At 34.9% G+C, this 13,714-nt stretch overlaps 1 protein-coding gene across 5 annotated transcripts in view; it reads right to left on the bottom strand.

The window, feature by feature from the left end:
- PALLD (palladin, cytoskeletal associated protein) overlaps positions 1 to 13,714 on the bottom strand; it is a 524,810-nt gene that overhangs the window by 279,801 nt on the left and 231,295 nt on the right. For all 5 annotated transcript variants that reach the window (XM_039326459.1, XM_039326458.1, XM_039326460.1 and 2 more), the window contains one exon: positions 12,951 to 13,281. In XM_039326459.1, the coding sequence (XP_039182393.1) occupies positions 12,951 to 13,281 (331 nt within the window). The remainder of the gene's footprint in view (positions 1 to 12,950; positions 13,282 to 13,714) is intronic.

Raw genomic sequence — 13,714 nt, 5'->3', positions numbered from 1 at the left:
TAAAACAGATTAAAGATCAAACTCGAGCTCATATAAAGAGAATTTATAATGTTTTAATAGAATTGGATTCTGAAACAGAGTTAGTTAAAGACTGTATAGTAAAATGGGCACAAAATATTCAAGAGCCAATTCTATTGGACACATGGGAGATAATTTGGGTTAGAAATGTAAAATTTACTCAAGCTCAAAGTTTGAGAGAAAATTTTTATAAAATGTTTTATAGGTGGCATCTGGATCCCCAAAAGTTGTCTTGTATGTATCCTAACTTGCAGCCCAAATGTTGGAGATGTGGTAGTTTGGATGCAACTTATTTTCATATTTGGTGGACCTGTAGAAATGTAAAAGGTTTTGGATTAAAATTTGGTGGAACATTCAGAATATTTTTAAAAGAAAGATAAAGTTTACTCCTCAACTATTTTTGTTGGGTATTATATAAGATGTTGATGCTAAAGAAATTAACGATGTTGAATTTAATAACAGCAGCAAGGCTGCTGGTAGGGCAATATTGGAAGAAAAGATCTAAATCTTGGTATGATAGTGATTGCATTAAAGCAAAAAAAGCTCTCCTAAATGCAATAATTTCCTTTCACCAGGAAAATTCGGCGAACGCTTCTAAATTACTCAAGACCACAAAAATTTTTTATAAAGATCTCTTAAAGATAAAGAAACAACAGGCTATAAGAGAAAATTGGAGTAATCTGATTTCAGGAGCAAAGCTTAAAAATTCTAATTTGTTTTGGCCCTATTTCAAATGGATCATTTTAAAAACATCTTTAAACAGAGTCCTGCTGTAATTTTAGAAGTGATCCCCCCTTGTAATGACCTCCTGGATTGGCCTCCAGTATCCATAGCTGAGGTCAAAGAGCTTATTGCCCAGTTGAAATCAGGAGGGGATTTTATTCCCCCAGAATTAATAAGGGAAAATAAAGACTGGTGGGCCCCAGTTTTAGCCATCCTATTCACTCATATTAATAACATAGGACATTTTCCACCTGATTGGAATCAGGCCATTGTAGTACCGATATACAAAAATAAAGGAAGTAGACTTGACCCTGTAAACTATAGGCCTATTAGTTTATTAAATACAATAAATAAACTCTATGCCAGATTTATATATACAAAGTTAATGGATTGGGTACAAAATGAAAATATTATTGCTGAAGAACAGGCCGGATTTAGGGAGGAACATTCAACACTGGATCATTGTCTAATTCTGCACCATTTGGCTGAAAAATATTCTACCCCCTCTCGTGGTTCTCTTTATGCAACTTTTGTTGATTTTAAGTCAGCTTTTGATCTAATACCAAGGGAGAGATTGTGGTATAGTCTAAGACATTCCACGATTGATAAAAGGCTGTTGGTTCTCATTCAGTCGCTCTATTAAAATACCTCTCTAAAAATCAGATGTTCCCCCTGGGGACATTTATCTAAAGCAGTTCCAACTTATAGAGGTGTAAGGCAAGGTTGCATATTAGCTCCACTACTTTTTAATTTGTACCTAAATCCAATAATGCAAGTGCTTGCTGATCCAGCCCATCATCCACCTATCTTGGCTGATTGTGCAATTCCAGCACTATTGTATGCTGATGATATAGTTATTTTGTCCACTTCTCAGGTGGGAATGAGAAAAGTACTTAGGGCACTAGCTTTATTTTGCATAGAATACAAACTATTAATAAATTATGAAAAAACTAAAGTTTTAGTATTTGCCTCTTACCATCATAAGATCCATAAATGGCAAATTGATGGGACTCCAATTGAACAGGTGCATACCTACAAATATCTTGGAGTGCAGTTCCATGCCTCCCTATCCTGGCATACTCACTTTCTCTATCGGACAAATGTTGCACAGCGCACCTCATCAGCTATCATAAAATTTTATCATTCTAAAGGAGCTTACTACATCCCGGCAGCTTGTAAGGTTTTCCAAGCTAAGGCAGTCCCTCAGCTCCTCTATGGCTCGCAAATATGTTCACTTGCAAAGCCTAATGCTATTGAACTTATTCAAAATAAGTTTATTAGAGCCATACTGATGGTACCTAAAAGTATTAAAAATGCGATCCCATGGGTTGAAATAGGTTTAGTTTCATTGGAAGCTAGAGCATGGTTCCTTCTTCTTACCTTTTGGCTAAAGTTAATTTTGATGCCTGTAGGGTTAGCGCCATTAGTATTTATAGATCATTATAAATCGTGGGGAAAAAAAGCACTAGATAAAATTAAATCGCTGGGATTCTCTATGGAAAGTCTGTGTTCGTTAGGATTTGATAATGCTAGAATTGCCTTGAAACAACGAATCTGGGATATTGATCTCCAAACAAACGTAAGTAAGGTGGCATTCCAATATTTGTCACTTGTGTCCAGAAGGATTCTTCCCAGCTTCTTATCTATTTTCCATTACAATTTTGAAATTTTGTAAAGCTTTCACCTTAGCCAAGCTGGATGCATTGCCCTCAGTAGTCCTTTTTGGACAGTTTAAGGGCATTCCTATGCACGTTCAGTTGTATCCATGTGGTGATGGCTCTATAGAAACCCTAAGCCATATGCTGCTTCATTGTTCTTTATATAAAGACTCTAGACAGATTCTTATATATCCAATATTGAAAAAGTTTCCCAGTAGTGGATATGAATTTTATCTAAAGTTGCTACTTTTGGATAAGGATCTGAAAATATCAATTCAGGTTGCCCAATTTTGTGCCACCATTTGCACAATACGTCGCACCATTATCAAGGTCTGAAAAAATTTAATATGATGTTTTATTTTGAGAATTTTGGATTATATTACATTGATTGTTTGATGGTTTTATATTCTGTAAATATGGAAGTAAAATTGTCACTGTTGTTATATTTTAATTATGTCTGGCCTATGGCTGTAATAAACAGATTATTATTATTATCCTTAAATGTCAATGGCTTCAACTCCCCCCCAAAGAGGAATAAAATTCTCAGTAAGCTTAGTAAAATGCATCTGGATATAATAATTCTACAAGAAACACATACAAATAGGCAACGTCAAGACTTATTGAATTATTCCAAATTAGGAACTATGTTTGTGTCATCATCACAACAGAAAAAGGGAGGAATAGTGATGTATATTAGGGAAGGAATATTGGCAAGACAAATTTATAAGGATCAAGAGGGTAGAATATTAATAATCGAGGTTCTTCTGAATAAAAAAAGTAGCCCTCATTGGAATTTATGCCCCAAATAAAAACCAAAAACAATTCTACAAAAAAATTGCATAAGGCTATTAGAGAAATTGAAAATGAGAACATTTGCTTAAAGGGTGATTTCAATGCAATAGTGGATAGAGAGTTAGATTATAAAAGTGGTATAACAAGGAAAGGAATTGGAAGAATACTACCAAGTACCTTTTTTAAAATGGTGGAGGAATTTAACATATAGGATAGCTGGAGGGAGAGAAATCTGAAAACAAAGCAGTTTACTATTCTGGTTGCCACCTATCGTGGTCTAGAATTGATATGGCCTGGATATCAAAAGAACTAAAACTGGAAGTAGAGGATGTCACAATAGATACAAATCTATGGGCAGATCATAATGCAGTTATAATTAGATGGAAAGGACAGAAAAAAAGAAGGAGGTGGACCCTAAAAAGAGCAATCTTGAACCAAAAGGAATTTAAATTTAAGATGGAAGAGCAAATGCGTATGTTCCTCCAAACAAACAAGAAAGTACATACGAACAGCCAAACCTATGGGATACGGCCAAAGCAATTATGAGAGAAGTTGAAATTGCATACATGGCTAGTGATAATAAAAAAAGGCAACGACAAAAAAGCTTAGAGGGAGAACATAGGAACTTGGAAATACAAAAGATGCTAGACAAAAAAATTTTGAACATGGGAACAAACCTGGGCGACAGTTGGCCTACAGATTAAAGAAACGAAAAGACAAAAGATGGATCAGTAAATTATGTAACAAAGAGGGAGAGATGATCTATCAGAGTGAAAGGGAAAAACGTGATGTATGAATTTTATATGAAATTTTATAAAGATGAAGAAAGTATTAGCGAAGATAAAATATCACAATGCCTCCAAAAAGCTGACCTACCAAAGGTCCCGGAAGAAGTCCAAAATATCCTAAACAAGGATATAACACTCCAAGAAATCACAGAGGCAACTAAAAAGCAACACGATGCCAGGTCCAGATGGACTACCATCTGAAATATATAAGAACTTTCAAGAATTTTTAAGTCCAATTTTACTAGATATATTCAATGAAGTGTTAAAAAAAGCAAAGATTCCGACCTCATGGGAAGAAGCAATTATTACATTAATACCCAAGGAAAATTCTGATTTGACACTTATTCAAAGCTATAGGCCCATATCATTACTTAATTCGGACTATAAAACTTTTATGGAGATAATGGCAGAAAGATTGAAAAGGTTTCTGGCTGAATTTATCCATCCTGATCAAAATGGTTTTTTGCTTAGGAGGCAGATAAGATATAATGTCAGGATTATACTAGACATGTTGGAATACTACGAGACCCACAATGAAAAACATATGATGCTTGTCTTTGTCGATGCACAGAAAGCATTCGACAATGTTAAATGGGATTTCATATTGAATAAGTTAAAATATATGGAATTTGGCAAAAAGTTTATAAATATGTTCAAAGCAATTTATTCGAAACAGGAAGCAAAAGCAGTAATAAACAGAGAAACTACTAAATGTTTTCAATTACAAAAAGGCACAAGACAAGGCTGCCCATTATCACCATTACTATTTGTCCTATCCTTAGAAGTCTTGACTAGAATAATTTGGAAAGAAGAACAAATTAAAGGCTTAGAAACCAAAAAGGAGATATTTAAGTTACAGGCCTATGCAGACGATTTGGTTTTATCATGGAAGAGCCCCTGAAGTCTGGTATAAGGTTGTTGGAAGTATTAGGAGAATATGGAGAAGTAGCAGGTTTAAAGATTAATAATAAGAAGACAGGCTTAAGATACAAAAGGATCTGGACATACTTGAACACTGGGCACTATCTAACAAAATGAAATTCAATGGTGAAAAAAGCAAGGTTCTACATTTAGGCAAGAAAAACCAAATGCACAGGTATAGTATAGGGGTTACCTTGCTCAATAGTAGTAACTGTGAGAGGGACCTCGGAGTCCTAGTGGACAATCACCTAAATATGAGCCAGCAGTGTGCTACAGCTGCCAAAAAGGCCAACACAGTGCTAGGCTGCTGTCATGCCTCCGTCCAAGCCTGACTCTGAGGACGACATGGAGTTCCCTGTTGAGGCCCAGGAGCTGGTGTCTGTGGCTTCGGAGGACTGTGGGGAGGAGCAGGCTGAAGCAGGCCAGGGCCCTTCAAGTTTGGAACAGGGATGGCAGAGCTCAGGCGAGGAGCAAGGCCCCTCCCCACCAGATCCCAAAGCAAGGAGAGCAGAGAGGAGGAGGGAACAAGGGAGGCAGGCTCACTTGCTTGGGAGGAGAGCATCATGCCCCACTCCACAAGGCACACCTGGGGAGTAGGATTTAAGGAGACGCTGTGGAGTGGCACATTTGCCGGGAACAAACGTGAACTCTTGTGATGTGAGCTCTTGTACCTGGACTCTTTGTATTTTGGATCAAGTTTATTTCTTGCTGAGTTCTCCTTGCTGTCCTCAGTTTTGCAGTTTGCAGGTTACAGGCAAGCTGGGCGTTGAAATGATCATACTTTGTTATCTGTTTTACTTTAAAGAACTGTTTAATTCCGTTGATTGTTTTATTGAACTTGTGCCAGCATATGTGGGGGCTGTTGGGTGAACGTTGACAGTGCTTACAGAGACAATTATTCTGACCAGCTAATTGCTTTGCCTCCGTTCAGGGCCCTGGGTCATCACAGCTGTATTAACAGAGGGATAGAATCAAGATCACGTAAAGTGTTAATACCACTTTACAATGCCTTGGTAAGGCCACACTTGGAATACTGCATCCAGTTTTGGTCACTATGATATAAAAAAGATGTTGAGACTCTAGAAAGAGTACCGAGAAGAGCAACAAAGATGATTAGGGGACTGGAGGCTAAAACATATAAGGAACGGTTGCTGGAATTGGGTATGTCTAGTTTAACGAAGAGAAGGACGAGGGGGGAACATGATAGCAGTGTTCCAATATCTCAGGGGCTGCCACAAAGAAGAGGGAGTCAAGCTATTCTCCAAAGCACCTGAAGGCAGGACAAGAAGCAACGGATGGAAACTAATCAAGGAGAGAAGCAACTTAGAACTAAGGAGAAACTTCCTGACAGTTAGAACAATTAACCAGTGGAACAACCTGCCTCCAGAAGCAGTGAATGCTCCAACACTGGAAGTTTTTAAGAAGAGACTGGCAGCCATTTGTCCGAAATGGTATAGGGTTTCCTGCCTGACCAGGGGGTTGGACTAGATGACCTCCAAGGTCCCTTCCAACTTTACTACTACTACTGCTACTGCTGCTACTACTACTACTACTACTACTACTACTATTATTATTATTATTATTACTATTATAGAAAAAACTAAAATGTTAGTTAAGAATATGACGAAACTACAAGAAGCCGAACTAGTTGGGAAACTAAATATTCAGATACCAAAGAAGGTGAGATATCTAGGGATCCACTTGACGGCAAGATGTGTTACACTCAAAGGAGATAATTATGATAAATTAGTTGATCAAATTAAAACAGATTTAGATAGATGGAAAAACTTGCAGCTCTCCTTTATGGGAAGAATTGCAATAATAAAGATGAATGTACTACCTAAATTACTCTTTTTATTTCAATGTATACCAATTAGATTAGGAAAGGAGTTCTTTGGAAATTTAAATAAAATTATATCTAAATTTATTTGGCAAGGAAGAAAATCGAGAATTAAATTTAAACTCTTACAGGATTCCAAGGAAAGAGGTGGATTCGGCCTTCCAGATTGGGAAAAATATTATCAAGCAGACACACTCACCTGGGAGAAAGAGAGGATACATTTGAGAAATAGGAGACTATTAGTCTTAGAAGGCTATGATATGCAGATAGGGTGCCACGCAATTCTTTGGGAAGGAAAGCACAAGGCTCATCAATACTTCCAGAAACATTACATCTGATGGGCACTATTAGATGTATGAGTTAGAATCAAAAAACGCAATTATATGGAAATCCCTAATTGGGTATCTACATTGGAGATATTCATACACTCAAATTTTATGAAATTAGGAAAGGTGATCACATACAAAGACATCTTAGACGAAGGAGGAGAACTAAAATCGAGGAAAAGGTTATTAGAAGAAGGGATAGAACTTGAATGGTGGGCGTACCTTCAAATTCAATCGTGATATATGAAGGATAAAAAAGAATGGGGAATAAAACTAGAACATACAGAATTAGATAAAACTTTATTAGGAATGGAGGAAAAAGAGATAAAAAGGATATATCAATATTTATTGGAATGGGATATGTTGGAAGAGCAAGTAAAAGACACAATGTTAATTTGGAGTAAAAATTTTGGTTATGATATTGATTTAGATAACTGGCAAGAACTATGGGAAAGGAATAGGAAGCTCACATTAGCTACTGCATACAAAGAAAACTTATATAAGATGTTCTATAGATGGCACCTTCCCCCTGTGAGATTAGCTAAAATGGACAGAAAGACCTCACCAAAATGTTGAAAATGCAAAGAATTGCTAGGGACTTACTACCATATGTGGTGGGACTGTTCAAAAGTACAAAAATTTTGGCATTTAATAAAACAGTGGTTAGAAGAGATATTAATGCAGAACATTGAGTTAAAGCCAGAACTCTTTCTGCTGGGTATTACTAAGGATAAATACAATAAAGGATCCCTATACCTATTACTATACATGGTAACAGCAGCAAGATTAGTCTTTGCACAGAGATGGAAAGATAATGAGACACCCTCAGAAGAAGAGGTAATAAATAAGATTTTATTTTTTGCTGAAATGGATAGGTTGATGTTAGAAGTCAAGGATAAGATTGAAACAAATTATTATGAAATCTGGAACAAATTATATAATTGCTTGGGGAAAAATAGATGGAAAAACTCTCGGATTCAGCAAAACACATTGATCAAGAAAGATACTGATCAAAGAAAAAATACTAAAACATTAAAGTGAAAATTAAGAATATAGATGATGGGGATCCACCAGAGAATTTTTTTTAAAAAAGGAAATATTTGTTTGAATATGGGGATTATAAAATTATAGAAATTGTCAACGATTTTTCTTTACAAATGTAAACCTAGCAAACACACTGTTAACCAACTATTATGTGATTTATGTTTTAAAAACCAATAAAACTTATCATAAAAAAAGAAAAAAGAAAAATATAGTTGGTTATCAAAACTGCAAGTCAGAATTCCTGATTTGCAAACAATGCTGAACAAATCCTAAATACATCTGAGTTTTTTTAACCTCTTCTAGAGAAGCTCCAGCAACTTTAAATCAACAGTGTACAAAGTCACTATCAATAAAGCCTTAGCTGCACTGAGATTAAAACAATATAGTTGAAGCAAACAGATAACTAGAATTCAGATTATTGCTCTACTTTTCCTTTAGAATAGAACTTCCTGTTTTACTTTCTGTTTGTGCTCTGATTCAACTACAATCTCATTTGTACATCAGTGAATAATAAGGATAGATAATTTGTCCCACTAATAAAAACTTGCAACATTTCCAATATCAAGCACAAGGTATGTTAATCAGAAGCAAACAAAAATTAAATGGATTAAAAATAAAATGGTTCTAGTTTTCTTATTTTCAGTTCAGGGTGCTCAACATTTCTAAAGTTCTGGCCAACAACTACACTGACAATTGTGCTTTATTCAGGGTCTTAGATCATACTAGGCAAATACTGCAAACATTTTCTTAATTGAGAAATCATTTCAGAACAAATAGGATAAAGAGAGAATTTTAATAAAAACAAAACAAAACTGATAGCTCTTCTGCAGAAAGCCTTGGGAATTCAATGGGCTGTCAACATGCCAATACGTCTTGAACTCAGAATTCAGTTATATTTTATAGAAACCAACTTACATTTAAAAAGCTTTGTAAAGATAATTACTGTTCTTTCAAGGGCTGCTATTCCTTTTCAGCAATTCTCTAACATAAATCGGAAAAAAAATATTTTTAGGACATACATTCGGAGTATTAAAGTTATATTTATGTGAGCAAAAGCAATTTGAATGGCATAAGTCATTTTTAAAAAGATGTTATATATTCACTGCATTTTTGGAGTGCTACATACATTCACAAATACACGAGACAACTTTTAAAAGAGTTCCCAAGTTTTTTTTCAGAGATGTTACACAAAAAATTGAAAATGCAAACCCATAGTCGTATTTGTGATGAAGAATTCATATAGTCCTATATAATTTGATAATACAGCAAGTTTTTGAATTCTGAGATCATAATTTGTCAAGAAGGCAGGGGTGACAAGTACTTTAATAGATGTGACAAAGAGGTGTAGTTTTGTCCTTGATCTTGATAAAAATATCAGCATGGATATGTCTTGAAATTCAGATAAACATTAAAACATTTAGGAAAATAAAGAAGAAATTCCTGCTCATTAGAATCTATTTTTGTGCATCAGAATGTATTCCAATGCACTTTTCTACTAAGTGTACTGACCCATGCATGTGTTAATTTAGGAATGTACCAGACAGAAGTGCATTCTTCTGCTGTGTTATACTGCGCATAAATTTTGCATGCATTTATATGAGAGCAGTGAAGCATAGAAAGCTTAGACATATTCAGGGCTTTTTTTTGTTATAGAATGCCCAGAACAGAGTTCCGGCACCTTTTTTGGATGGAATCTTGTAGGGTAGGCAAGGTGGGTTGTATGAGTTCTGGCACTTTTTTTTTTTTTTTTTAGGAAAAAAGCACTGGACATATTAAATGATTTCTTATAAGGTCTTCCTCCAGTGTAAATCAAGACTTAATTAACATTGTTAATCTGTACCAATGTAGTTCTTGTTATTATAATTGAATGTAAGTATAAAACAACTTTTCTTAAAACCATTCATAGTCACATAAAACAGCTGTAACTTCATCACTTATTTGATCTTCAAACGTTTAAAATCCCAGGACCAAGCTTTTACATAAACATTTTACGGATATATACAGTACAGTAAACCTATACTGTTTATAAATTATAACAAACCTCTCAAATTGATATGAAAAACTACCAGTTATTGAAATTCTGGAAGATCAAGCATCATAAGAACTGTTATATTTTACTGCATGTTGTCCCACATAATCTAGAATTGAATCTTTTAAAGCAGTATCTTATAGAATAAATTCAGTACAATGAATGTGTCAAGGTTCCAATAGACAAGACCAAATAAATCAGAACTCTGAGGCTAGAAACTTCCTCAAAGAACATGTTTATTGGTTACATAGTATCGGCACGGTCAAAAGTGAAACCGAGTCTGAAATTCCCTCCAAAGAGTCACACTATTACAAAGTTAAAATTCCCACTCCAGTGCTATGCAATCAGCTACGTTTACCAATAGAATAGTTTGGCAGGCTTTCTACCCAACTGCTCCCCCTCCCAATCCAATCAGCAAAAATGACCTTGGTTCCCAAGGAACATTAAATTGATTAGACTAGCAAAATTCCTCCATCTCCCATCTTTGTGGCAAGCTAGAATGAGCATGATGGCTGCAGCCAGGTTCGTTGTAGAGTTGACAGAATGCAAAAATAATCACTTCTAAAAAATGTTGAAAAATTAAATGGACCAGGAACTATATTTGTCAACTTTCCCTTGTCATTTCCAATTATATCTTTTAGTATGGCTTGACATCAAATGTTGATTGAACATTTCACACAAAACAATAAGCAAAAATACTAGAGTTTCTGGTGTATTATTTATAAACACATTTCAATGGCCAACAACTTAATAGCATTAAAAATGTTATAACAGCTTTGAATGTAATTCCTAGCCTTGCTGTTCTCAAATATCAGAAATTTTAGGACAACTTCAAATCCTGGCTTCAACTTTGGTAAGAGAGTGAAAAACTCAAATTTCCAGATAAAATACTGAGCAACAGTTATCTTTTTCATCCTGGTGAGTTTCCATTTACTGGAAACTAGGAACCAGGAAAAAAGTACTTTACTCAGCACTTTTCAAAAATTGTGGCTTCCGCCTCCCCCCTGCCCCAACCACCATTGCTTCCAAAAAACTACATATTGAACTGAGTCTAGAGCGCAATGAATTACTATTCCCATGTTCAGCATTGAATATGGTTACACTGGCTGGCTATATATTGGCTACATTACATGTTCTTTCCCCAAGTTTTAACGTATTTCTCATTTTCAAATTGGTAATTCTATTACTTAAGCAACAGATTATGATTTCATGATGGAGCTATAATATATGTTTTTCAGACAAGAAACCAATATTTTGTATCAAAATCTGAAGACAATAGTGGTACCAAGCATTTGTTCAATAGAATCTATTGCTCCAAATTCAGTACAAAGAAACAGTGGCATTTTACAAGACCTATGATATAAATTTAAAATATACTGAAAAAAATTCCCACAATATATATCTAAACAAGAAAAAATGTGATCCTATAATTCAGAATGAAGGCTCAATGGAAAATATAGGAGTTATCAATCAACAGGAGTATTAAATTTAAAATTCTATTCTAATGGATTTTTTGTTTTGTTTTTAAGGTTCAGGAATGCCTATACTACCATATTCCACAAGCCATTCCACTTATTTACATAAAAATTATAGCTAATCAAAATAAGAAAATGGTATTAAGATAATTCATTACATATAACAACAGGACTAGTACATAATAAGGAAAAGGAATAAATGCAGAATATTTTAAAAAATGAAATATATGTATGTAATTTTGCTTAGTATGTGTGTGATTTTTTCCATGTATATCTATATCCACAAATAAACTTATCTTCTCAAATTATTGTCCTTTAAATGGGTGCATTCCAATTCCAGTAATTATTCTTAATCAATTCCTATAATCATTCCCATACCTGCAGGATATTGGATGAGGAAGTCTGAATTATATTATCAGTTGAGACTACACAGACAAAAAAAAATCAGTTGTATGATTGATGTTAGCCACCCAGAATTGCATGAACAGTGGGGAGCCATACAAATACTTATATTAGAAATTGGTTGGTTGGTTTTATTGTAGACCACCCTCATTCAGTCTGAAGTTAGATGGTGCGTAAATTAAAGAAGTTAAAATAGAAGCCATTGTCCTAAAGATTTATTTACTACATTTATATGCTACCCCTCTCAACAATTGTAAGCAGGCAATTTTGGCCTGCTTACAAACAGTAAGCAGATAAATATAAACACAGTTAAAATTAAAAAAAAACTGTATAAAAATTAGAATCAAGGATATGGATACCATGGGGATAAGATCTTCTTATCCCATCAACCATACCCAATGGTGAGTGCCCCCCTTGGTTTCCCAAGCCAACCAGCAAAACTAGCTTTTAATATCCTTCTGGAAGGCCCAAAGGTAGATATGCATGTATCTATGTATCCATTTTAACCTTAGACTTGAGATGTAAGCACACTGCTGAATAGATATTAGATTTATATTATGCAATATAAGGTGCTGAGCAGTGTGAGCAAGAGTGCTTCTCTCCCTCCACCCCAAGCATTTCATGTTTGAATGAGAGATAACAACTGACCCAAAGCCACCTACTAAGCTTTGTGGCCAAGTAATGATTTGAAGATGAGCTTTCACTCCCATTACACCAATGTAGCCCCATATGGAAGAAAATGTCATATGTGGAGCAAGTGGCCAGAAGCATTATAATTGTTCATACTTCATGACCTTATGTATGCTGTTAGCTAGTTAACTTGGTGTCTTCTAGAAGTCTTGAAATTTAATCTGCTAAACTGCTGGCACCTGTGAGACAAAGATAAAATACCTTTTCGTAATATTTGAATATATAATGATAAAGAATTACTCACAGCTTTGGCTTAGCAAGCACAGGTGGTGGTGTTTTTGTAGGTGAAAGCAGACCACCAGGGTGGGATTTGTCAGTTTTGGTGTTGCCATTAATTATCCCATTGATTCCATGGGTAGGATGAATTCCATTGGTTTTCTTCTCCACTGAGGTAAGCTGTAATTCAGAAGATGCTACACTTGAACTGGGATGACTGATCTTGGAGTGCTCTGAATACTTTGGAGGAAGCTGCACAGAATTAATCTCAAGATGTGAAGATGGAGGTGGGAAATGTTGAAAGTTATCCTCATTCTGTATTCTCATTGACAAATCATGGTTGAAGCTTTTGCAATTGGCTAAAATATAAAGGAAAAAATAGTCCAGCATCATAGGTAATTATAACACATTATTAGAATTATACTCACATTTTAGTTCATTGAAAATGAGATCATTATTTTAGTCGATTACATTGAACTGTTATGCCAAGAAAGACAGTTATTTTCAAATTCTCATGGGTATTTGAACTTAAGGATCATAAATATTTATTTACTGCTATTATTCATGTTACAATTGGAAACTGAGTTGAGAACAGTAACTGATATATGCTCAGTATTGGCTAAATGAATGAATTGTGTGTATCAATCTTATTTGAATTAATCACAGATCTATAATATCACTTTGCATGAAAAATACCAACTTATTCCAAGACTTTTGCATGCATTTCTGACTTATATGTAATGCTCACAGGAAAATACTGGGGTTTTATTTTGGCTTTTGCTTTTAACATGA

Source organism: Crotalus tigris, unplaced genomic scaffold, assembly GCF_016545835.1.
Source record: "Crotalus tigris isolate CLP2741 ecotype Arizona unplaced genomic scaffold, ASM1654583v1 scf7180000024341.3516292, whole genome shotgun sequence".
Lineage (NCBI taxonomy): Eukaryota > Metazoa > Chordata > Lepidosauria > Squamata > Viperidae > Crotalus > Crotalus tigris.
The sequence above is the reverse complement of the archived record's forward strand: the minus strand, read 5'-3'. Positions and strand labels throughout refer to the sequence as shown.